At 41.3% G+C, this 25528-nt stretch overlaps 2 protein-coding genes across 4 annotated transcripts in view; one reads left to right on the top strand and one right to left on the bottom strand.

Annotated features, from left to right (window-relative positions):
• The window catches only part of COL26A1 (collagen type XXVI alpha 1 chain), a 236724-nt gene that overhangs the window by 124133 nt on the left and 87063 nt on the right, over positions 1-25528 (bottom strand). The gene's annotated exons all lie outside the window — the stretch shown is intronic.
• Positions 1303-3311, top strand: PFN4 (profilin family member 4). The gene has a single exon (XM_070742414.1). The coding sequence runs from the start codon at positions 1317-1319 to the stop codon at positions 1701-1703; it is 387 nt and encodes a 128-aa protein (XP_070598515.1). The 5' UTR covers positions 1303-1316; the 3' UTR covers positions 1704-3311.

The following is a 25528-nucleotide window of genomic DNA, read 5'->3' as shown; positions in this document are numbered from 1 at the left end:
AATTAAATTTATACAGTATATTGTCTTACTTTCCCAATAATAGGTTATGACCTATAAAGCCCTTCATGGCATCGGACCAGAATATCTCCGGGACCGCCTTCTGCCGCACAAATCCCAGCGACCAGTTAGGTTCCCACAGAGTTGACCTTCTCTGGGCCCCGTTGACTAAACAATGTCGTTTGGCGGGACCCAGGGGAAGAGCCTTCTCTGTAGCGGCCCCGACCCTCTGGAACCAGCTCCTCCAGAGATTAGGATTGCCTCCACCCTCCTTGCCTTTCGCAAACTTCTTAAAACCCACCTCTGTCGTCAGGCATGGGGGAACTGACACACCTCCCCCTGGCCTATATAATTTATGAATGGTATGTTTGTGTGTGTGTCTTGTTTTTTAAATACGGATTTTTAGAGACTTTTTAATATTAGATTTGTGATACATTGTTATTGTTATTGTGAGCTGCCCCGAGTCTGCAGAGAGGGGCGGCATACAAATCTAATAAGTAAATAAATAAATAAGGGAAGTAATAGTACTTTCCCAATAAGGAAAGTAATAGATTCCTGTGATCTATTTTTTGTTTGATTTCTTGATTGAATAGAACAGAACAGAATAGAATAGAATAGAATAGAATTCTTTATTGATCGTGTGATTGGACACATAGGAATTTGTCTTTGGTGCATATGCTCTCAGTGTACATAAAAGAAAATATACTTTTGTCAAGAATCATGAGGTACAACACTTAATGATTGTCATAGGGCTCAAATAAGCAATCAGGAAACAATCATTATTAATAAAAAAAATCTTAAGGGTACAAGCAACAAGTTACAGTCATAAGTAGGAGAAGATGAGCAATAGGAACGATGAGAAAAACTAATAGTAACAGTAATGCAGCCTTAGTGAATAGTTTGACAGAGGTGAGGGAAATATTTTTTGGTCATTTTTCTTTGAGGTGCAAATGGTATTTACGGTAAGTCAGGATCAGAAGGAGTGTAGAGTTATATTCAAGCATCAGTGCAGTCAATACAAGGTTAAAAGTTAGAACACAAAGTGATTTTCCACTCTCTCTCCTTTCAAATCTGTTTGAAATTCTCCTTGCACAGTTTGCTCTGTGTCTTTAAAAAGGAAAGAGATTTAAAAGCAAAACAAACTTTGCAATTTTACAGAAGCAACTAGGCTTACCTCTATCCTTATCTAGTCTATGGCTGAGCATGTGAGCTCAGCATAAACTACACTTCCCAGAATCCCTTGGGGGAAACCAGGGCAACTAAACTGTTTACATTCTCAAGGGAGAAGCCAAAGCCTTAGTTACCAAACGCAGAGGGAGATGAACCAGGCACAGACTCTGCTGCTTGATGGTCTCATCAAGACAAAGCATGTGGAAAAAGCTGCCCTTATCAGAATATCCGACATGAATGTGATGGCAGCCACTGCAGGCTTCAGCATCCAGAACTGGGCCTCAGTCTTTGTCCAAGCTTTCTTCAACAACCCGGCCCAGATACGAAAGGAAGGGCAGTACCTTAACGACCGGTATTATAAATGCCTCCGAGCGGATAGCAACTCCATCTACCTTAAGGTAAAAGATGAAGGAATGATACTAGTTAAAACAGGAAGTTTTATCCTGGTCGGAACATATTGCTCAGGCATGTACCCTAGTGTCTGCGTCGAGGCAATGGAGAAACTAGCGGACTACATAAGAGCAAAGGGGAACTGAAGAAAGGAAGGAAGAAGGAAAAGATCTGGAGAACTCCCTACCCAAAATTCTTGCTTGGCACAACCAGGGGAAAAAAACGTCCCTTTATGAACAACACAACACAGCAGGTCAGTCTCAATGGACACAGAAGACGACCCAGCATCATCATGAAACACTTTCTATGTGTAGACAAGCGTCTAGATGTGGAATTGAATTACTATAAGCCTATTTCCAGAGAAGGATACAGCAAACAAGCATGGGCGGAGACGGGGACCATCTCTTTGCTATTAACCTACAAAATGGCTGAGGTTGGCAGAGCTGTTGCCACGGCAACCAGAAGTGGTAAGGCACAGTTTCGCTTGTGGAGGGAAAGGCCTACCAGGTTGCCAAGGCAATGGACCATTGGGCCTCCATGGGGAATTTCCTGTCAGAACCAGCTCTGGCAGCAGGTTGAAAAGGCAACAAACCCTAGTTTTCTTGGTTTTATTCTCAAGGAGAGGCAACTCGGATTTTCCTTTGCCTCAGTTACAACTTGGATTGCCTTTGGGCCCCTGCACCTGAACTTGGATGCTAGAAAGATCTGCATTTGCTGCCCCAAGATTAATAATGTTTTCCATCCAATCTTGGGTGCGCATCATTTTTGCCCATGCGCATAAATAAACAGGGAAACTTTTTTTCAAGCTGAAGGTTGTTGTTATTATTATTATTATTTATTAGCTTTGTATGCCGCCCCTCTCCGAAGACTCGGGGCGGCTAACAACAACACAAAAAGACAATGTAAACAAATCTAATATTAAAAACAATCTAAAAAACCCCAATTTTTTTAAAAAACGCTCATACATACAAGCATGCCATGTATAAATTCTATAAGCCTTGGGGGAAGAGAAATTTCAATTCCCCCATGCCTGACGACAGAGGTGGGTTTTAAGGAGCTCACGAAAGGCAAGGAAGGTGGGGGCAACTCTGATATCTGGGGGGAGCTGGTTCCAGAGGGCCGGGGCCGCCACAGAGAAGGCTCTTCTCCTGGGTACCACCAAACGACATTGCTTAGTCAACGGGACCCGGAGAAGGCCAACTCTGTGGGACCTAACCGGTCGCTGGGATTCGTGCGGCAGAAGGCGGTCCCGGAGATATTCTGGTCCGATGCCATGAAGGGCTTTATATTCCGATCAACCGGAAATTGATCGGCAACAAATGCAGACTGCAGAGTGTTGGTGTAACTTGGGCATGCCTTGGGAAGCCCATGATTGCTCTCGCAGCTGCATTCTGCACGATCTGAAGTTTCCGAACACTTTTCAAAGGTAGCCCCATGTAGAGAGCATTACAGTAGTCGAACCTCGAGGTGGTTAGTTGGCCACAGACTCACACACCAGAGTTGTGTCATTTTGAAAGCAGACAGGCCCAAGACAAAGGAGTGGGTGAGCAAGGAGTGGTTTTAAATTTGAGTTCATGTTAATCTGTAAACGTTCAACAAATGTGGTTAATAGTATTCTCTGTCTGAATTATTTTCCTCTTCTTCTCCATTAAGTATTATAGCTGGGGAGGGTGGCTTTTGAATAAGTAAGCATACCTTGGGGATATTGTGGGTTGGATTCCAGACCACTGCAATAAAGCAAATATCGCAATAAAGTGAGTCACAGACATTTTTGGGGGGTTTCCAAGGGCTTATAAAAATTATGTTTACAATAAACTGTAGACTATTCTGTGCAATAGATGATGTCTTTAAAAAAAAAAGACCAATGTAGATACTTTAATTTAAAAAAGACTTTATTGCTAAAAAGTGTTAATCATCATCTGCAGGCCATAATTATTTTGTTGGTGGAGAGTCTTGTAACAAAAACACACACCCCTATCTGCAAAGCACAATAAAGCATAATGCAATAAAATGAGGTATGCTTGTACAGGGGGCCACACACAAAGCTTTCTACGTCCATATTTGGCCCTGGGGCATAAAAATGGTCGTCCCTTATATAGAGAGGAATAAATAACCTTTTTATCCTCGTTTTCCATTTTTTTTCGGTCTCTTTCTCATTTCTATCCATTCGGCACTTTTGCTTTAGCAATATTTTTTTCCCCTTTCAGCCCTACAGCTGGAAAAGCGGCAAATTTATTTTGTTGTAAATCTTAACTCCCTCCCAGCAAGGCTGACCAAGTTAGGCCAAGGACTGCAGGTTTATTTCCTCAGGTATAGAAACTTGGAGGGAAAGCCTGGGATGCAACTTAGACAGTATCGGATTGCTAGTGGTATGGATAAGGTCGGCGCACCAGTAGCAAAAATTGAGCTGTGCACATAGCTTTGCTTCTTCTGCGGGCGGGCGCGCACATTCCAGCAAGATTGAGGGGATGCACATGTGAGAGATTTCAGTGATTTTTTGCTTTATTTATTTATTAGATTTGTATGCCGCCCCTCTCCGTAGACGCGGGGTGGCTTCCGCGCATGTGCAGAAGCAAAAATAATTGCCAAAATCTCTCATGTGCATGCATCCCCTCACAAGATTTTGCTTCCTGTGCATGTGCAGAATCTCGCTGGGTCACACGCCCGCAGCAAAACTAAAGCTGCGCGCGTAGCACACTGGTAGCTGCGGAATTGAGAATCCACTCCTGAACATAGAATGCTACAATGTTAATAAAATGAGACCATTTTAAAATCCTAGTTTCCAAAGCAGGTTTTCTCCCCTGGCAGAATCTTCTTGTTGGCCGCCTTCAGTCCAGCGGACTTTGTGGTGGTGGCAGGAGAACTCAGGACACCGGCGGCAGTGTTTTCCTGGGGAAGCAGCTGTGTGATCCCCTTTGGGCACCTTTTGGAAGGTGATGGGCTGCTCCCCACCATGATTACAAGGCTGGGTCAGCCCGTGTATGGAGGCGAGATGCTCTTGGGGTTCACCCACCGTATGCCCAGAGACGATAACCTGGGCGCGTGAGCCTCCCCACACGCATGAGCGTGGCAAAGAGCAAGGGAGGGTCAAGTTCAAGTTCAAGGTTCCGGGGACCCTCCCTTGCTCAGCAGGGGGCTTTTGCCCTATAGTTGCTCACAAATGTTCTTGAATGGTTGTTGCGCCCTCTTTCGTTTACCTCTGCAGGTCCTAAGCTAATTTAATAAATGTGATCCATAAATCCCAGTTCTGTGCTTATTCTGCGTCCACCGCAAACTGGGACACAGAAATAAAACAAGAGGGGAAAAAACAAGTAGTACAGGATTTAGAATAGTTGTCAATATATTTTCTTCCATCTAATCTATTACTTTCTGTACACAGTTTCATTCCAAACAATTAACAATATGTAACTCTATTTTTAATTGTCTGTATGAGATCTGGATCTCTTGATTATGTTAGTGAGAATTAAAAATAATTCTGTTTTTTTAATTCTCACTAGCATAGTCAAGAGAACCAGATCTCATCTAAGAAAGCCCCAGGAGCTACTATGTACAAGTTTTAAGCCAATCCCAAATTACTGAATAATTTTACTAAAGACATTTTGATTTGACTGTTTCTCCAAGGACTTCGGGAAGCACATGGATTCCCACACACACACACAATTTCCACTTTATTCATATAACAGCTGAAAACAAGACAGACAGGCAGACCTACAAATAGGGAGGGAGGGGAGAGGGAGGAAGGGAGAGAGAGAGGAAACAATCCCAGATTACCAGGCTGAGTTTCTTGTTAAAAGCTTAAGTGTTTCAGGCCTTCGTTCCAAACTACTCATCAAACAGATATAACTCTGATACCACAAATTCAAATAGGCTAAAAGACAACTGTGTTCTTTTCGCCGACGATGTAAAACTTTTCAACACCACGGACAACACATCTACTCTCCAAAAAGACCTCAACTTTGTCTCAGATTGGTCTAACACCTGGCAACTTCAAATATCAACCAGCAAATGTTCTACCCTCCACATCGGCAAAAAGAATCCAAACCTCATATATAAACTGAATAAACAAAATCTCACAGCCAACCCCCACTCAGTAAAAGACCTTGGAATACTAATATCAAATGATCTAAGTGCCAAAGCCCACTGCAACAATATCACCAAAAAGGCTTCTAGAGTTGTTAACCTGATCCTACGTAGCTTCAGCTCTGGCAATCTCACACTACTCACCAGAGCCTACAAAACTTTTGCCAGACCCATCCTTGAATACAGTTCATCTGTCTGGAACCCATACCACATCTCGGACATCAACACCCTTGAAAATGTCCAAAGATACTTCACCAGAGGAGCCCTTCACTCCTCCACTCAAAACAGAATACCCTACGAAAGCAGACTATCAATCCTTGGTCTTGAAAGCTTAGCACTACGACACCTAAAACACGATCTAAGTATTGCCCACAAGATCATATGCTGCAACGTTCTACCTGTCAATGACTACTTCAGCTTCAATCGCAACAACACAAGAGCACGCAACAGATTCAAACTTAAAATTAACCACTCCAAACTTGACTGTAAAAAATATGACTTCAGCAACCGAGTTGTCGAAGCATGGAACTCATTACCTGACTCAGTAGTGTCAACCCCTAACCCCCAACATTTCTCCCTTAGACTATCCACGATTGACCTCTCCAGGTTCCTTAAAGGTCAGTAAGGGGCATGCATAAGTGTTCACCTATACTTTTATATCTTTACTTCTATTCATTTCTTTAGTTATATTACTACATATCTATTCTCTTTAATGTGTATTATGTATTGGACTAAATAAACAAACAAACAAACAAACAAACAAATAAATAAATAAATAAATAAATAAATAAAAACATTTCAAATGGATGGTCATATGCATTCACAAATAACATCAATAATAATCATGAGGAAGAGGAGAGCATGGCACATACAAATACTCCAGGAGTGTTTGCTTCTTCCCGTGCCATGATGCACAGGCATGCATGCGCAGGGCTGAATTTTTTTTTAAATCCAAAAAAATCAAAGCCAAAAACAAGATGGTGGTGCATGCCCAGTGCTGGGAACTAGGCTTCTGTGCATGCACAAAAGAAAAAAAAATCAACAACAAAATCCCCCCCCCAAAAAAATATTTTTTAAAAAAAGATGGCGGCATCCATGGACCAGCACCAACAGAAGTAGTTCCCTGATGTCACCGTGATGTCACCAGCAGTTTGCTATCAGTGATCCAGGCGGAACCCACCTCTGAAATATTCTCCATCCACTTAGTTTCAGTCCCATCTTTACAAGCAATCCTCAAGTTTGTTTATTTATTTATTTGTTTGTTTGTTTATCTATTTCCCTTCCTTGTTTTTTTCTTCCACTGTAATTTTCTAGCATTCTACATTATTTATTTGAAAAATGTAGCAATAACACGTAGACTTATATATCGCTTCATAGTGCTTTTACAGCCCTCTCTAAATGGTTTACAGAGTCCGCATATTGCCTCCAACAATCTGGGTCCTTCTTTTACCCACCTAGGAAGGATGGAAGGCTGAGTCAACCTTGTACACATTGTAGTTTATAATACAGTGGTACATCTACTTACGAACTGGAGGAGGAGGAGGAGGACAGTCGCTGCCCAGAGCGAAGGGAGCATTTCTTTTCTCTGAGCGCTGGCAGAGGTTTATTCCCTCTCCAAGCACCCAGAGAAAGGAAATGCTCTGTTCACTCTGGACTGCCAAAGTCTCCTTAAGCACCACTGAAAGGCTCCTCTGGCAGCCCAGAAAAGCCCGAGATGGCCGGGATTAAAGGAGAAATGGCAGGAAACTGGCCGAGCCTTCATGCCACTCTCAAATTTCCTGGGAAATTTTTCCGGCCTTGGGTTCTTAAGTAGAAAATGGTTCTTAAGAAGAGGCAAAAAAAATCTTGAACACCCAGTTCTTATCTAGAAAAGTTCTTAAGTAGAGGTGTTCTTAAGTAGAGGTACCACTGTATAGCTTTCTTAAAGTGGTTTATAATGTTCTAAAGACCCTGACCCAATAAGCTACCATATTGGTCCAGGGCAAGTTAGTAGATAGATGGTTTTTACTTCTCAGTGGAGAGTTGATTGGCTCAAAATCATCCAGCTGGCTTCTACGGCTGAAATTCGACCCATTCCTAGTCCAGCACCTTAACTATTACATGATATTGGCTCTCAAAATGTATTTAGAAGCATATAAACATACATATAAAAATACATAAAATTAAAGTGATAAACAGCAGAAAGAAAAATGTAAAAACTCCATTTCTGCATGCATATTAAAGCATTAGTGTTAGAAGTCATGAAAGAATAAAAATGCCTTTCCCTGATGCTGAAAAGATAATAAAATAAAGTCTAAAGCTATCTCACTACAGGAGGGCATTCCAAGTTTGGCTACCCCCACTAAGCAAGCTACCCATTATATACCACTATGGGAATTATGTGTAGCTGACTTTCCAACAATGATCTCTGCCAGGACCATGTGTTCTTCATACATATAATAAATCAATAAATAAACCTCATATTGTAGATAATAGATGGGAGGAAGTTTCACTACATGTACTGTGCTGGGAATGGTCATAAAGTATTATTGACATTCGCGAAGCCTCTCGATAAAATGAACAAAGCATGATGTGCATTTAACTGAATCCAAAGTTGAAATATTGCTCTTGAGAATGGCAAGGTATCATGGCCACTTTTGTAAGCCAAGGCTGAAGAGGATATGGCCTTTAAATATTTATAGAACTACAAGCCAGCGCATTCGAGACCACTGCCCATGCTAGTTGAATCAAACATCTGTCGTGCCAAATGCTCCAACTTTGTGTCAAGCACTTAGAAATGAGTTCCAGATCTCTTTTCTCTTTCTCGTAAAATCCTCTTTTGAGAGCACTGATAGCTATTGTAAATTGCAGCGCAGGCAAAATAATGAAGCTGGAAAAGTTGGACACCCAGCCATACAAAAGCTCTTCTTTCCAAATTGGTGGCTGAAAAGGGGAAAATGCTAAATGAAATTTTTGCATGGGGATATCTAGTAGGCAAGGAACACAGTCAAATGTTGACCAAAATGTGGAAATAGGCAAAGGTCCATGCAATAAGATTCCAAAATAAATAATGTTTTAGAAAAACCCTTTGTTTCTTTTTTACAAACATAATGGAGGAAATGCCTAAACCAAAATATCAAACTAAGCGAGGTCAATTTAATCCACTGATAGTTAACATGCTGTGCCAGAATAGAATACTATAGCTGAGCTCTGCAAAATATAAGTTACTAAATGGGATGCACTCAGGGACTGATGCATCCTGATATTCTATGCAGTTTTTATCTCCCTGCTCTGCAATATTGTCCAAAAGAGAAAACAGAGTGCACCAAGATTCGAAGCCAGAGAACACTTGCTGAGAGGTATGAAAGGAAGGGGCCTAAAAAGAAGCATCCTGTGTGGCAACCCCCCCTCACTTTCCTGGAATGACTCACCACCCCCAAAGGCTTCAGTGACCTATAGCATTTTGGGAGTCTGTATAAATGTAGCTGTTCTGAAAGATCTTTGGAATTTGCTGTTTTATATTTACTGGCAACAAATGCGAGCATCAATGTAATTATTATATATGGTTATCTCTTGGGTTTATTGTATTATTGTGTTATTTTATTGCCTATAGTACCGTATGCTTCTATACTGCCTAAAGTTCTTGATAGTGAGATGCATACATTCCCTAAATCTATGAATGAGCAGCATAAGGTGCGGTAAATAAATGCATAAGTCTTCGGAGAAGGGCAGCATACAAATGTTAATAATAATGATAATAATAATAATAATAATAATAATAATAATAATAATAATGTATGTATTTGTTCGTTCCTTCCTTCCTTCCTTCCTTCCTTCCTTCATTCATTCATTCATTCATTCATTTATTTGGATTTATATGCCGCCCCTCTCCGAGGACTCGGAGCGGCTTCCAACATATAAAAGAAACAATATACAGTATAAATCTCCAAAATCCAATTATTTTTTTCATTTATTGTATTTATATGTCGCTCACTCCAAAAGGACTCTGATTAACTAATTACTCTAAAACCCTAGAAATATTAAATATCACTCATTCCCATTCAAACAACAGACATGTATTATATTCGTCGCCCAGGGTGGATGTTGAAGTCCAAATATCTTCAAGTTGCCAAGGTTGGGAAACACTGACATAGATGAGACTTCAGACTCTTAGGGAAGGCGAGGAGGGTGGAGGCCGTTTCCAGATTATGATTATATTATGTTGTAGTAGCCAGTGGCAGAGGAAACGTTCTGCATATAGAAGACAGAATGCATTCAGCTAAATATAAACATATCCAGGAAGCTAATGTTTGAAATTCTTCAGTTAGACACCAGAAAGATAAAGACTTTTGGAATGGCATTTACAGTACTCAGAATTGAACACAATGGGAAATCTCCATAATGTATCTCAAAAATGCAGTGCATGCAAAGAAACTTGACAAAAAATAAAAAAATGGGCAAGAAAGAGTAAGAAAAAACTCCAAAAGCAAGAACTTAGCCTAGCGGACTGCAAGACATATTTGCACACTGTTATTGTTTCCAAAGAAAGTGTGCAAAGAAAGTGAAGGGCATCTAAAATTATGCTATACAGTACTTGTGTTTAATTTGAATCCGTAATTAACTGCATATAAATGTGCATTCAACTTTGCAGGCAGAGGCTTCACTTTCAACCACACTGAAGTTGTGCAAGTTTTGTTTGTTTAGGTCAGGGGTGTCAAACTCAATTTCATTGAGGGCCGCATCAGGGTTGTGTTTTATCTCCGGGGGGGGGGGAGCGTGGCCAGCTCAACATTGTTAGAAATGTTTATTTCTGAAGGTAATATTACAATGCAAGTAAATGGTTTGTAACCATGGGAAAGGCTAATGTAAGCCATAATCAGGATGTAATCATGGGTTTTCTAATTGTGCTGCAACCTGATTGGCTGTAATCTATATAAGGAGTAACACCCTTGCATGGGTGTGGTTTGTTACAGAGTGGATTGTTATAGTAGAGAGTGGTTTGTTATATAATGTTTTTGTGCTGAGTGGTTTATAGTTAGTGGTTAGTGCTTAGTGGTCGCAGTGGTGGATGTAATAAGAGTTATATACTAGTATTGTGGATAATTTATTATAGTAGTTAAATGTAAAGGTGATAGTTTATTTAGAGAAGCAGTTTGATAAAAAGAAAAGTAAAATATATTTTTACAAGAAAGCCTGCTGCAATGTTTTTCGTTGAAGACTTCAACTAGGTATAATGGTTAACTGTAGCTACTTGGTAGGATAACTTCTGCATGTGAGTAAAACTCTCCCCCAACAAACACCACTTGTGTCAGGGGCACTTGTGATGGCCTGAGCGTTCTGCCAGTAAAAACGGAAGAAGGTTGCAGTAGGCCGTTGCAACAGACTCAAACTCAACCCTGATAAGGCGGAGTGGCTGTGGGTTCTGCCTCCCAAGGACAATTCCATCTGTCCGTCTATAATCCTGGGGGGGGATTATTGACCCCCTCAGAGAGGGTCCACAACTTGGGCGTCCTCCTCAATCCACAGCTCACATTAGAAAACCATCTCTCAGCTGTGGCGAGGGGGGCGTTTGCCCAGGTTCTCCTGGTGCACCAGTTGCAGCCCTACCTGGACCAGGAGTCACTGCTCACAATCACTCATGCCCTCATCACCTCGAGGTTCAACTACTGTAATGCTCTCTACATGGGGCTACATTTGAAGAGTGTTCAGAAACTTCAGATCGTGCAGAATGCAGCTGCGAGAGCAATCATGGGCTTTCCCAGATATGCCCATGTCACACCAACACTCCACAGTGTACATTGGTTGCCGATCAGTTTACGGTCACAGTTCAAAGTGTTGGTTATGACCTATAAAGCCATTCATGGCATCAGACCAGAATATCTCCCAGAGCCCAGAAGGGGAAAAAAAGAAAAGAAAATCAATTTTTTTCTACCAGTTATGTGTACCTAACCAAAAGTTTTCTACCAGTTCTGTGTACTTGACCATACCTGTAGTAGCCCATCACTGCTTTAAGCATACCTTCATAAAAGTCAAATGCTTTATATTAGGAAAAAATATGTAAAGGAATGTACGTCTGGCCCTATATATATCCTGAACTAGAACTACCACAAAGTCACAGCCTGCACTCTACCCTTTCCAGAATAACCAGGTAGAGCAACTGTCGCCCTTGCTGAATTGCTGCTATTCCAATAAAACATACATACATACATACATACATACATACATACATACATACATACAGTAATGGGCAGCCAAACTTTTTACTGCCACACTGTGGGTATGGCTTATTTTGTGGGTGTGGCTTAATGATCATGACTGGGTAGGAGTGGCTTGCATGATCATCATCGTTCAAGTGAACTGTTATTGCCGCACGATGCCTTTTCATCTCAGCTGTGGGCAGAGTGAGGGCTTCAAGAGGGGAAAAAGACCGCAGCCCAGACTTCTTTGGCATGGCATGGCTTTCCTGGCCTTGGGAGGTGGCCACATGAGGCTGGAGGGGAGCCGGGCAAGAGAGAGGAAAGCTGATCCGAGACCAGGAAGGAGGAAAGAGGAAAAAAGCGAGGAGCACACAGCAGCAGCAGCAGGTGGGGGGGAAAGGAGAGCCGAGCTGAGACTGGTAATCCAGGAAGTTACTGCTGCCGGTCAGCTGGAGCTGTGCATGCAGCTTCATTTCTGCCGTTGGAACTGCGTTCAACCCCGTCCTGCCTGCTGCCCACCCCTGCATGCATACATATGTATGTTTTTCTGTCGAGTCATCCAGAATACCCAAATATGGGAGGGAGCTCTCTGCTCCCTTTTGCCTTTTCAGCCCCACTCCAATGGCCATCCAGACACCAAACCATATTTTTCAAACTTGCAAAGGACTGATAAAGAATTAAAGAGAGACTGGTATAGATCTATTTCAAGCCTATTAGCTTTCGCCAGCCAAGCCACACCCTTCTAGGATTCGAACCTGGGCTGTTATGCCTTGCTAAGCAGTGATTTTTCCTCTAAGCCACAAGCTAATATTGCTGAATATTTAAAATTAAGGGAGACTAGGATAGCGCTATTTCGGCCTTGTTCTAACCTCATCAGCTAGCCATATCCTTACTGGATTTTGATCCTGGGGCTTCTGCCTTATAAGGCAGAGAATTATATATATATTTATTAGCTTGTGGCTTAGAGGAAAAATCACTGCCTAGCAAGGCATAACAGCCCAGGTTTGAAAATATATGTATATATATGTTTTCGTAGATTTTCACGGGTACAGGTATGACGGTCTTGGTATATTCGGGTTTCTTCCCATGTAGGATTTGGAAATTTCTGGCGACGTTTCGACGAGATCCCACTCGTCATCTTCAGGCTGGTGTTTCTGTCCTTGTTCTAGAGTGAACACTGCGAGACCTGAGTGTCGGGATGGAGAGACCCCCTTACCTTAGACAAGGCGCTCAGCCCGTGAGGAGTGAGCCGGGAGCTTCCAGAGGTGATGAATATTGAAGTACAGACTAAGCATGTTCAAATGAACAATTAGTTTTTATTAGAAAAGTATAAAAACAATAAAAGTCTGAAGAGACATAAAAAGCACATCCTCTGGCTAAGGATGTACGGAGGAAAGATGTCTCCTAATTAAGGACCGCCCTTCTTCTCCAAGAAGAGACAGGATGTGAGCAAACAGGTTACATCACACAGGAGGAGCTATCTTACTAGACAGAATTAACTCTCTAACTACTGGATGTTTCTCAATGTCGTTGGGGGCTGGCAATTTCCAGCGCGACACTGAGCTGCCTTCCTTCTATAATCTACAACCATTAACTAATCAGCATACCTCAGCTACATCAACGACCCCAATTGTTACCCCACTGACTCACCAGGAAGTTTCTACACAGCAGGCAATTGCTGAGCCATCAAACCACACCCAGCCACCAGTATTTATAGAAGGAAAGCAGCTCAGGTCTCGCAGTGTTCGCTCTAGGACAAGGACAGAAACACCAGCCTGAAGATGACGAGTGGGACCTCGTCGAAATGTCGCCAGAAATTTCCAAATCCTACACGGGAAGAAACCCGAATATACCAAGACCGTCATATGTATGTATGTATGTATGTATGTATGTATGTATGTATGTATGTATATATAAAATCCCAGTAAGCTGATGAGGCCAGAACAAGGCCGAAATGGTGCCATCCTAGTCTCCCTTAATTTTAATTTTTTTAAAAAAAATTAAAATTTAAAATTTAATTTTTAAAAAAATTCAGCAAAAAACATGTGATACATACAGAATATAGTTGTCGGCTATGAATAAATTAACTGCCTTGAAATGGCCCTGGGTTAGGCCTAGAGGCAAAAAGGAGCTGTGACGTTCCTTCAATATACCAGGGTGATCCGACATAAAAAACATATAACCCCTCCCAGGTAAAGAGCTGAAGGGATCAGGTCTGGTGGCTCAGCTATTAATTCTCTGCCTTACAAGGCAGAAGCTGCCAGATCAAATCCCAGTAAGGGTGTGGCTAGCTGATGAGGCCAGAGCAAGGCCGAACTGTTGCCATCCCAGTCTTCCTTAATTTAAAAAAAATTCAGCAAAGAACATGTGACATATATATATATATGGCTAGCTGATGAGGCCAAAATAAGGCCGAAATAGATCTATCCTAGTCTCCCTTAATTTTCAAATTCAGCTTAAACATGTGACACATACAGATAGAATTGTCGGCTATCAATAAAATTAACTGCCTTGGAAATGGCCCTGGGTTGGGCCGAGAGGCAAAACAGGAGCTGTGATGTTCCTTCAATATACCAGGGTGATTCGACACAAAATGTAACCCTTCCCTGGTACAGAGCTGAAGGGATTGGATACTGTAGCCTAGAGGATAATTCTCTGCCTTACAAGGCAAAGGTTGCAGGTTCAAGTCCCAGTGGGTATGGCTAGCTGATGAGGCCAAAATAAGGCCGAAATAGATCTATCCTAGTCTCCCTTAATTTTCAAATTCAGCTTAAACATGTGACATATATACATATATATATATATATATATATATATATATATATATACACGTACGTATGTACATACATACATACATACATACATACAGTACATACATACATACATACATACATACATACATACATACATACACACACACACACACTCCAAACTTGCAAAGAACTGATAAAGAAATAAAGGGAGACTGGTATACTGTAGATCTATTTCAATCTTATTAGCTTGTGGCTTAGAGGAGATATATATATAAAGGACAGAAGTCAGGGTTGACATTTATATGAGCAAACGTAAAACAGTTGTCATTAGCTGGCTGCATCAAATTGGTGCCAAGATTCCAAGTTGATGGGGGACATTTCAGCCTCCCCAGAGAAGATCCACGTCTTTGAACTTCTACGCACAAGGGAGAAGGGAAACAGACTAGGTTGAGGTGTCAGCATTATCTTGGATTCAAATCAATCAAGTTGACGCATGTTGCAATAATTAGTGCACATCACCTCTGGGCTGCCCCCTTCCATATGGTCTTTATATTAGGATTTAGCAGTCTGGGTGGCTGAATAGGCTCATTTCCTGTTCTAGCTAAAAACTCTTTTTGCTCCAAACAGACAGAAAGAGAGAGAGAAATAAAGTCAAGCTTATTATACAGCAGAATTGTTTGAATAAAGGCCTTCAAAGCCAAAAAAACAAGTCCTGCTAAGTCCTTCATTATCTTACAAACTTAAGCAGATACAAGCAAAAGGAATAAACAAATAAATACTGATGAGTCCCCAAGGCTAGTGTCCCTCACATGTTTCTTCACACAGATTAATTTGCAGTATCTTCCCTGATCAAGGTCCCAAAATGGAAGGATGCTAGAAATATTGGCTGTGGGTTTTGTCTCCCAAGGACAATTCCATCTGCCCGTCCATCACCCTGGGGGGGGGGGGGAATTATTGACTGCCCTCAGAGAGGGTCCGCAACTTGGACATCCTCCTCGATCCACAGCTCACATTAGAGCACCATCTTTCGGCTGTGGCGAGGGGGGCGTTTGCCTAGGTTTGCCTGGTGCACCAGTTGTTTGGGGAAGACTGGCCAACTTATGTGTGTGCTTTTCCTATTCCATGTCTTATGCTCCTCCAAACTCATTTAGGAACTTTACTTACAGTATAAGGATACAAAGTTATATTCCTAAGAAAATTTCTCCATGTTTTTCTCTGTGTCGCTCCTTATTTTGATATGATCTATCCTTAGTTTTTTTGATTCTCGACAAATGTATCTTTTCTTTTATGTACACTTAGTGTATGCACCAAGTGTATGCACCAAGACAAATTCCTTATGTGCCCAATCATACTTGGCCAATAAAAATTCTATTCTATTCTATTCTATTCCATTCCATTCCATTCCATTCCATTCTATTGTATTCTAATTTATTTATTTAAGAACATTTATATGGCCACACAACTCACTCTCAGTGACTCTGGGCTTACAAAAGCTTTTTCTTTACCAGTTTGTCAAACAAACGATTGTTTTGTTTGAAAGATGGGCAGTCATAGAAGCTGAAACCTCATCCCCTTGGATGGTAGCTATCCTAATTGTTTTCTCCTGCCTCACCGGAGTCTTACAAAAAGAGTTCAGAAGCCATCAAACAGGAAACAGCCATCCAACAAAGACCAGGGTTCTTATTGATGAAGTGTTCTCTGTACCATGCAGTGGTGTTGTATGACTACATTTGTTATTTTATTAAAGCATTAATGGCTGAAGGTTTGGGTTTTTTTAAAGGACAGAGGCAGGCGTCTGAGTGATATTTTGCTTCTATGCACATGCAGGAAGCAAAATCTCGTGAGGGGACGCACGCACGTGAGATATTTCGATTATTTTTTTTGCTTCAGCACATGCGCAGAAGCAAAAAGTCACTGAAATCTCACACACACACGCATCTCCTCACAAGATTTTGCATGCGCAGAAGCAAAATCTTGCTTGGACGTGTGCACACAAACGCCGGAACTGCAGAGCTGCACGTGAAGCTCAATTACCGGTACAATAGCGTCGACCCTACCGGTAGAAACCCTCTACTGGACAGAGGGGAGAGAAAGGAACTGCCCTGTTTCCCTCAAAATAATAAGCCTAATCAGGCTTTTGAATGCACGGCAGTAAGGCCAAGCGCTTATTTCAGGGTTCAAAAAAATAATAATATAAGACAGGGTTTTATTTTCAAGGAAACACGGTAGGAAGGAGGCCGCACATGTGAAATCTTAAAGAGAGAGGCAAAGTTTTAACTATATCAATATGACATCTCGTATCCAATTCAAAGTGTTGTTTTTGACCTTTAAAGCCCTTCGTGGTATGAGGTCGGGTTATCTAAGGAATCAGCTCTGCTTGATTACATCTGTTTGTTTCAAAAGAATCCACTGGTTCTTGCCCCTCGGGAAATTACATTCGGCGAGATCAAGGAGGGGCACCTTCTCTGCCATGGCACTTGTCTTATATGGGACATTCTCTTCCTCGAAGTGAGAACAGTTCCATCCTTCCTTATTTTCAGGAAGAATAGAGGAGTAGAAACATAGAAACATAGAAACATAGAAGTCTGACGGCAGAAAAAGACCTCATGGTCCATCTAGTCTGCCCTTATACTATTTTCTGTATTTTATCTTAGGATGGATATATGTTTATCCCAGGCATGTTTAAATTCAGTTACTGTGGATTTATCTACCACGTCTGCTGGAAGTTTGTTCCAAGGATCTACTACTCTTTCAGTAAAATAATATTTTCTCATGTTGCTTTTGATCTTTCCCCCAACTAATACTAGTAGAGTAGACTAGACTAGACTAGACTAGAATTTTATTGGCCAAGTATGATTGGACACACGAGGAAATAGTCTTCGTGCACATGTTCTCAGTGCACATAAAAGAAAAGTTCATCAAGAATCCTAAGGTACTCAACACCTGGTTTTGTTATCAACCCTAAGGGTCTCAGGACTGGTCAGATCTTGAGGTATGGCTCCATTGCTGATCAAATCTCTTGTGTGTTTAATATAATTGCCTCCACCATCCTGTCCTTTCGTAAAGTTTTAAAAACTCTCCTTTTATTATTATTTTTATTATTATTTATTGGATTTGTATGCCGCCCCTCTCCATAGACTCGGGGCGGCTAATAACAGTGGCAAAAACAACATGCGACAATCCAATACTAAAGCAGCTAAAAACCCTTATTTTAAAACCAACCACCTCTGCCAGCAGGCTTGGGGCCATTGAGCATTGACATCCTGCTCCAGCCATATATGTGACTGTAATTGAATGAATGTGGATTTTTTAATAATTGGGGGTTTAGATTAGATCTAGATTAGTTTTAATGTTTTGGGTTTCTTACATGTACCTTTGTATTTACTCCTGTTTTGTAAGCCGCCCCGAGTCTATGGAGAAGGATGACCTAGAAATCCAAATAAGAAAGAAAGAAGGAAGGAAGGAAGGAAGGAAGGAAGGAAGGAAGGAAGGAAGGAAGGAAAGAAGGAAGGAAGGAAGGAAGGAAGGAAAGAAGGAAGGAAGTCGACAAGTTTGTATATATATAAATATATTATTATTATTATTATTATTATTATTATTATTATTATTTATTAGATTTGTATGCCGCCCCTCTCCGTAGATTCGGGGCGGCTCACAACAGTGATAAAAACAATACATAATGATAAATCTAATAATTGGAATCTAAAATAGCAATTATGCATATAAAAAATCTAAAAGAGAAACCCCAGTAAATAAAACCATACATACAGTCATATTGTGCATAGAAACTACATAGGCAAGGGGAAAGTGTCTCATTTCCCCCAAGCTTGACGACAGAGATGGGTTTTGAGGAGTTTACGAAAGGCAAGGAGGGTGGGGGCAGTCCTAATCTCCGGGTGGAGCTGATTCCAGAGGGTTGGGGCCGCCACAGAGAAGACTCTTCCCCTGGGTCCCCTGGGACGGCATTGTTTAGTCGACGGGACCCAGAGAAGACCAATTCTGTGGGACCTAACTGGTCGCTGGGATTCGTGTGGCAGAAGGCTATGTGTTGTTCTCTTCTTGTGAGATGAGTGGCCATATAAATTAGATAAGTAAGTAAGTAAGTAAGTGAGTGAGTAAAGTAAGTAAATAAAGCTACTAAGTAGTGGAAGAACCTCTTTGCTGGATTTACAGTAACTATCAATATTTTTAAACAAAGGCTAGATAGCCAACTGCCTGGGATAAGGAACTCTAATTTGGGCAAAGAGTTGGATGAGAGTTCCAGTCCTGATTCTATGATATTCAGCATTTCTGTCAAGAAATTTTATAAATAATCTGTTTGTGCAGGAGAGCTAAACATTGAAGGCCAAATCTGAAGAAATCAATCTTTACTTAGAAAACTCTTTGCTATTGTATACTAATTACCAACCTTTTAAATTACTACTGATCCAAGGAGAATTGTTCTTTCTAATAATTATTATAATAAAACTGACAGCTAGCAGCAACAAATAGAAGTTTGAGTGGGCAATGTTTAATGGGACAATTCACCCAGGCCAGCTAGCTCCGGTCAATCCGCCCCAGTTGTCGTGCTGCAGCCAACTCAATGTGGGGCATCTCTCTTTGGCACGATTTGCTTGTCCCTCTCCTGAGTTATCCTGCATTGAATTGCCCCACGGTGAGTCATCCTGCAGTGAGTTGGCTGCAGGGAGTCAGCTATGGGAAGTTGCCCTAGACCAGTGATGGCAAACCTATGGCACAGGTGCCACAGGTGGCACATGGAGCCATATCTGCTGGCATGAGAGCCATTGACCTAGCTCAGCTCCAACGTGTATATGTATGTTGGGCAACTGGTTTTTGGCTCAAACAGAGGCTCTGAGAGGGCATCTTTGGCTTCCAGAGAGCCTCTGGGGGGGGCAGGGGGGACAGCAGGTAGGACGGGGTGGAACACAGTTCCACCGGTGGAAATGAAGATGCGTGCATAGCTCCAGCTGATCGGCAGCTGTCACTTCCTGGATTACCGGTCTCTTTTTGGCTCTCCTTTTTTCCCCTGCTGCTGCTGCATCTGCGCTCCTTGCTTTTTTCCTCTTTCCTCCTTCCTGGCCTCGTATGATCTTCCCTCTCTCCTGCTCAGATCTCCTCCAGCCTCCCATGGCCACCTCCCACCTGTGGTGCAAGCAGAAGGCATGGGTGGAAGCGGCGCTGGCAGCACTTATGCTTCTGGCAGCACCAATTCGCCTAGCTACCCAGCCTGAGGCGGGGGGGGGGCAACCCAGGAAGGAGAGCATGGGAAACCTGAAGCAAATTGTCACCCCAGCGAGCGACACTGGTAAGGTTGTAAGTCGAGGACTTAACAGTTCACTTGAACTATGATGATTGTTCAAGCCACTCCCACCTGATCGCATGGCCGGCAAGCTACTCCTACCCAGTCACATGACCATTAAGCCACACCCACAAAATAAGCCATATCTACAGTGTGGCAGTAAAAATTTTGGCTACCCATTACTGGGTGGGGAAGGACATTTTTACTCTCTCGTGGCTCCAGAGAAGCCTTCAGAGGCTGGGAAGGGTGAAACTTGAGCCTACATTGAAAGTGAACACAAGAACAAGGGGGCACAATATGAGGTTAGTTGGGGGAAAGATTAGAAGTAATGTGAGAAAATATTATTTTACTGAAAGAGTAGTAGATGCTTGGAACAAAGTTCCAGCAGATGTGGTCGGTAAATCCACAGTGACTGAATTGAAACATGCCTGGGATAAACACATATCCATCCTAAGATAAAAAACAAGAAATAGTATAAGGGCAGACTAGATGGACTGTGAGATCTTTTTCTGCCGTCAATCTTCTATGTTTCTATGTTTCTACTGGGCCCACTAAGCAGTGTATCTATCTATCTATCTATCTATCTATCTATCTATCTATCTATCTATCTATCTATCTATCTATCTATGAAATTTATATGCTGCCCAACTCCAATTGGACGGCTAAACATCACATATTCAAACAACTATTTATATTTTACAGTACTCCCTGGGACCAACATACATACTGTACATTTGCTGGTCGCAAAAAATCCTTTCCATCAATGTAGCCCGACACTGGGTTAGAACTATATAATTCTATATTTTTATTAAAGCTTTCAATGCTTTTAAATGTAATTAATATTTTTCCCCTTTCTGGTTCCTGCGTTTCTGATATGAGACAAAATCAGTAAAGCTCACTCTGGGTCTGGCTAGACAATTTCTTTTGACCCCAAGGTCTTTCTACTATCTCAAGAACTTTGCTGAAGATAAGGGGGGAAATCCCAGTACTTTTAAGGTTTTAGGAGGGAAAGCAGAAAATTTTTACATTTTATGTATCTTTCTTCATGCCTATTGGCAGCCTCCTCCGACAATGTGTACAACAAATGCGCTTTACTGGAGCAGGATACTGGGATCCATAGTCTAAGATAGCTGGAAGGCACCAAAATGAGAAAGATTGGCCTTTTCCTTTTATTATGCTGGAAGATATTACGTTAGTAACCCCAAAATCATTTGCATGCTGTGAGTGAAAAACATCAACGTTTAAAAGTTCTGGCTTAATTTTCTGTTAAAATTGATGTCAAAAATAAAAGAAAAACAAGGGGAACCGAAAGCAAGCATAAGTGAATGAAAAATTAAATCAATTCAATGTTTAAAGTATATATCGTCTTAAGTTCCAAATGCACTCAGATAAAATTTCACTAGGGACAGGAAGCTATATCAAAACAAACAATATCTCTTCTTTCTTCAAAATCCCTTCCATTTATAAAGCTTCTGCTTTATATAAGGATGACATTTTTTAATCTGGCCATAACACTGTAAAGAAAATGAACCTTAAATTAGAGTTAGGTTTGCAGGCTTGAGGGACTGAGAAGGATTCACTTGTGTGAACCCCTACCTCAGTGGTCCCCAAACTACAGCCCGCGGGCCACATGCGGCCCACTGAAGCCATTTATCCGGCCCGCCAGTGAGTGACAAGAGCACAGGGAAAAGAGAGAAAGAAAGAAAAGGGAAAGAGAGGGAGGGAAGGAGAAGTGGAGAGGAATGAAGGAGGGAAGGAAGGAAAGGAGAAATGGAGGGAACAAGGAAGAAAGGAAGGAAGGAAGAATGAAATGGAGGGACAGAGGAAGGAAGGACTGTTTTGGGGGGGTGTTAATTTTTCTCTCAACGTACATTCAAACAACACAGTGTACCATCTAATTTTCCATGAATAAAATGTGGTATTTTGTTAGTAACTAATATCAATCATCAAAAAAGTTGCAAAAGGTTTTTTTTTCTAATTTTGTCATCCAGTTACATTCATTTTCTTTTAATTAAATTCCCTCCTTAATGTTCCTTCAAAAAGTGCAACACCAATTATATTTCTAACTTATTAACCATTATGCCAAAGTGCTTCCTTCTTTCTTTATACATTTTTCATAAGCCAAGAAAACCTTGTATAGCCAATAAGATGTTAACAAAAGAAAATTAAAAACAAAACATAAACATATATGAATTTCAGATCTTCTCCCCCCTCTAAATAGTACGTTCCCATTTTGTTTTTTACTTTAAAACAAGGTATGTGCAGGGTGCATAGGGATTTGTTCATAGGGTTTTTTTATAGTCCGACCCTCCAATAGTCCGAGGGACAGTGAACTGGCCCCCTGTGTAAAAAGTTTGGGGACCCCTGCCCTACCTAATGCAAAATGAAGAACATGAGTCAATCTGTTTTATTTGCAAATCAATCTTGTAGCTGCTACGCTAATGACTTTTTCTGCCTCATGTCCTAAATTTTTTCAGGAGTTAAGGCCAAGAGACAAACTATAGTCAATTTGTGTGCATTGGATGTGTCAGAACCTGGAAAGATGAAAAAGAATACATCAATCTATTATCTAAACTTAGTTTAATTGCACATAGCTGTCTGCCCTCCAACACAAGCCTCACAGGTAATTTCCTGCAGATGACTGCAGTTTAAAAGTTTGTAATACACACTTGGCACAACACTCACCCTACTAGGCTGAATCTTATCAGTTGAGCAAAAATTTATTTATTTGTTTATTTATTTAAAAATTATTTAGAAAAGAAATACAAAAGTATACAGTATCATTACAGATATACATATAGAATCATTTCAAAAGAAAAGAAACAAGAAAGAAGAGAAACTTACAAACAGTTAAAAAACAAGAGAGATATTTCATTCACTATCTTATTCTTGCTGGTATATTACTATATTTTGTGCAGTAATCCTTATCGTGTTGTATAAATGTTCACAATCTTATCATTTGGCATATTGCAATTTTATCATCTTGATAAAGATTCTTAATTTTAAGTAATTTTATATTATAATTGATATAGTTCACCTTTATAAATTAGCTCATCCGTAGTTTGTTTATTTATTTATTAAATTTACATTGCTGCCTATTCACACATCGCAACTCAAGGTAGCTTACAGAATATAAAACATCATTTAAAACAATAACACTAATTTAAAAAATCAAATAAATTAGTGTTATAATAATATATAATGTAATATAGTATAGTATTGTATTATTTTAATATGATATGATATAATATGATATAATAATATAATATAATATAATATAATATAATATAATATAATATAATATAATATAATATAATATAATATAATATAATATAGAAACATAGAAGACTGACGGCAGAAAAAGACCTCATGGTCCATCTAGTCTGCCCTTATACTATTTCCTGTATTTTATCTTACAATGGATATACGTTTATCCCAGGCATGTTTAAATTCAGTTACTGTGCATTTACCAACCACGTCTGCTGGAAGTTTGTTCCAGGGATCTACTACTCTTTCAGTAAAATAATATTTTCTCATGTTTCTCATATTATAATATAATATATCCCCCCACCTCCCCATCCCGGTGACAGATCACCTGAGCCATTTAATGGGCTCCATCCCGCTCTGCATTCCCTAGGCCCACTGGCAGAACCAGGCATTCAGTGCCTTCTGGAAAACTGTTAGAGTGGGGGGCATTCTAATCTCTGGGGGAATGATGTTCCAGAGAGTGGGAACCACCACAGAGAAGGCCATTCTTCGGGGGCCCACTAGGTGTATCTCCCTAAGGCAGGGGTCCCCAACCACCGGTCCGCGGACCAGTACCGGGCCGCAAGGCATGTTGCACCGGTCCGCGGAGTCAGCAACTGCTGTGGAGCCGGCGAGTGCCAAGCTGTTTCCTGTCTCTTTCCCCTCACGTTCACTTGGGACCGCCATTTGCCTCGGGCTGAGAAAACCTTTGCTTGCTTGCTTTCTTCCTTTCCTGTCTTTCTTCTCTCGTCGAAAGTGGTCTATTTCCTCCTTGCGAAGCCCTTGCAAAGCCCTCGCTCTGCCTGCAGCTCAAACGAAAAGGCTTTGGCATTGTGCAGCTCTTTTTTTGCTAGGCTCCCCCACCCTATTCCCGGGGTCCTGGGTGGGAGCGAAGCCAGGGGTGTGTGTGTGACCATGAAACCCCCACCACCAGCTCTGGTAATTTTCTTTTGGAAGGATTCCTTGCTGCAAGAAAATTACCAGACCTGGCAGTGGTGGGCGCTCCAAGCAGGCAGCGATCGCAAAGGAAGGTGACTGTGTCCGTGGAGGCACCTCCCCCTGCTCTGGGATTCCTTGCTGCAATCCCAGCCGGAACGGGGGCGGGGGATGTCCTCTGGAACTGCTGAAAGGCAAACGGCGGTCCCGAGTGAACAGGAGGGGAAAGAGACAGGAAACCGCCCCCTCCTACCCTTTCTCCCTCTGTCACCTCAACTCCCCCGCAAAATTAAAAAGGGGGGGGAGAGAGACAATGGAACGATAAGCTAAACCCCCTTTCCGCCCCCACCGGGCCATAGAAAAATTGTCTTGCTGAAACTGGTCCCTGGTGGAAAAAAGGTTGGGGACCACTGCCCTAAGGGATGCGACCCGCAACATTTCCTGTCTCCCAAATGATGAAAGATAGGCAGTTCCTCAAATAACCAGACCCTATGCCTATTGCATGAGTGTATTTATTTGTCTATTTCATACAGATTTTGTTCCCATAGACTAGATTCCCTTGCATTCCACATTTTTTTTAATCCTATTTTTGTTCTTGAAAAAAAATCTTGTCTCCCCATTTCAGCGACTTTTTTCTTCCTTTGTAGAGTTGAATCTCATTGTTGAATCTCATTTTAGAATAAAACAGAAAGTCTTGACCCTTTCTTAATAGGTTCAGGTTTTGAGAAAAGTAACCACTTAACCATCACCATCTGGTGGGCACCTCCTTAATGCTAAAGGCTACAGATTGTTTAGATTATAATTATCTCAGGAATTTTAATTCTTAACCAGGCAGCTGACAAAGAAAAGAAAAAAGAACTCCAGCCTGTGAAGAAATCTTTCTGGCTGTTCACTCAACTCTAGGTCATGTGTGAGCTTTAAATCATCACTTTTTCCTCTTTAGGGAAAGAGTTCCTCTACATTCATGAGATGTTCTCCTTCCTATGGAATATGTCATGCATTGACACAGGGCAGTTTCACAGAGCTATTTTCTGAAATCCCACTCTAGGAGACATTATTACTTTTTCTGGTCTTCTAAACCAGTGTTTTTCAACCAGTGTGCCGCGGCACACTAGTGTGCCGTGAGACATGGTCAGGTGTGCCGCGAAGCTCAGAGAGAGAAAGAAAGCAAGAGAGCGAGAGAAAGAAAGCGAGAGAGAGAAAGAGAACAAGAGAGTGGGAGAAAAAGAGAAAGAAAGCAAGAGAGAGAGAAAGAAAGCAATAGAGAGAGAGAAAAAGAGGGACGGAAGGAGAGAGAGAGAAAGACATAGAGGGAGGTAGGGAGGGAGAGAGAAAGAGAGCAAAAAAGAGAGGAAGGAAGAGAAAGAAAGAAAGAGGGATGGAGAGAGAAAGAAGGAAGGGAGAGAAAGAGGGAGGGAGAGAGAAAGAGAGCGAAAGGGAGGAAGAGAGAGAGAGAACTTTTTTGTCCAAACTTTTTTTAG

This window comes from Erythrolamprus reginae, chromosome 1 (assembly GCF_031021105.1).
Source record: "Erythrolamprus reginae isolate rEryReg1 chromosome 1, rEryReg1.hap1, whole genome shotgun sequence".
Taxonomy (NCBI): Eukaryota; Metazoa; Chordata; class Lepidosauria; order Squamata; family Dipsadidae; genus Erythrolamprus; species Erythrolamprus reginae.
The sequence above is the reverse complement of the archived record's forward strand: the minus strand, read 5'-3'. Positions and strand labels throughout refer to the sequence as shown.

What these genes read in the sequence shown, in the direction of transcription:
- PFN4 (XM_070742414.1), top strand. Translation starts at nt 1,317, where the DNA reads ATGAACCAGGCACAGACTCTGCTGCTTGATGGTCTCATCAAGACAAAG.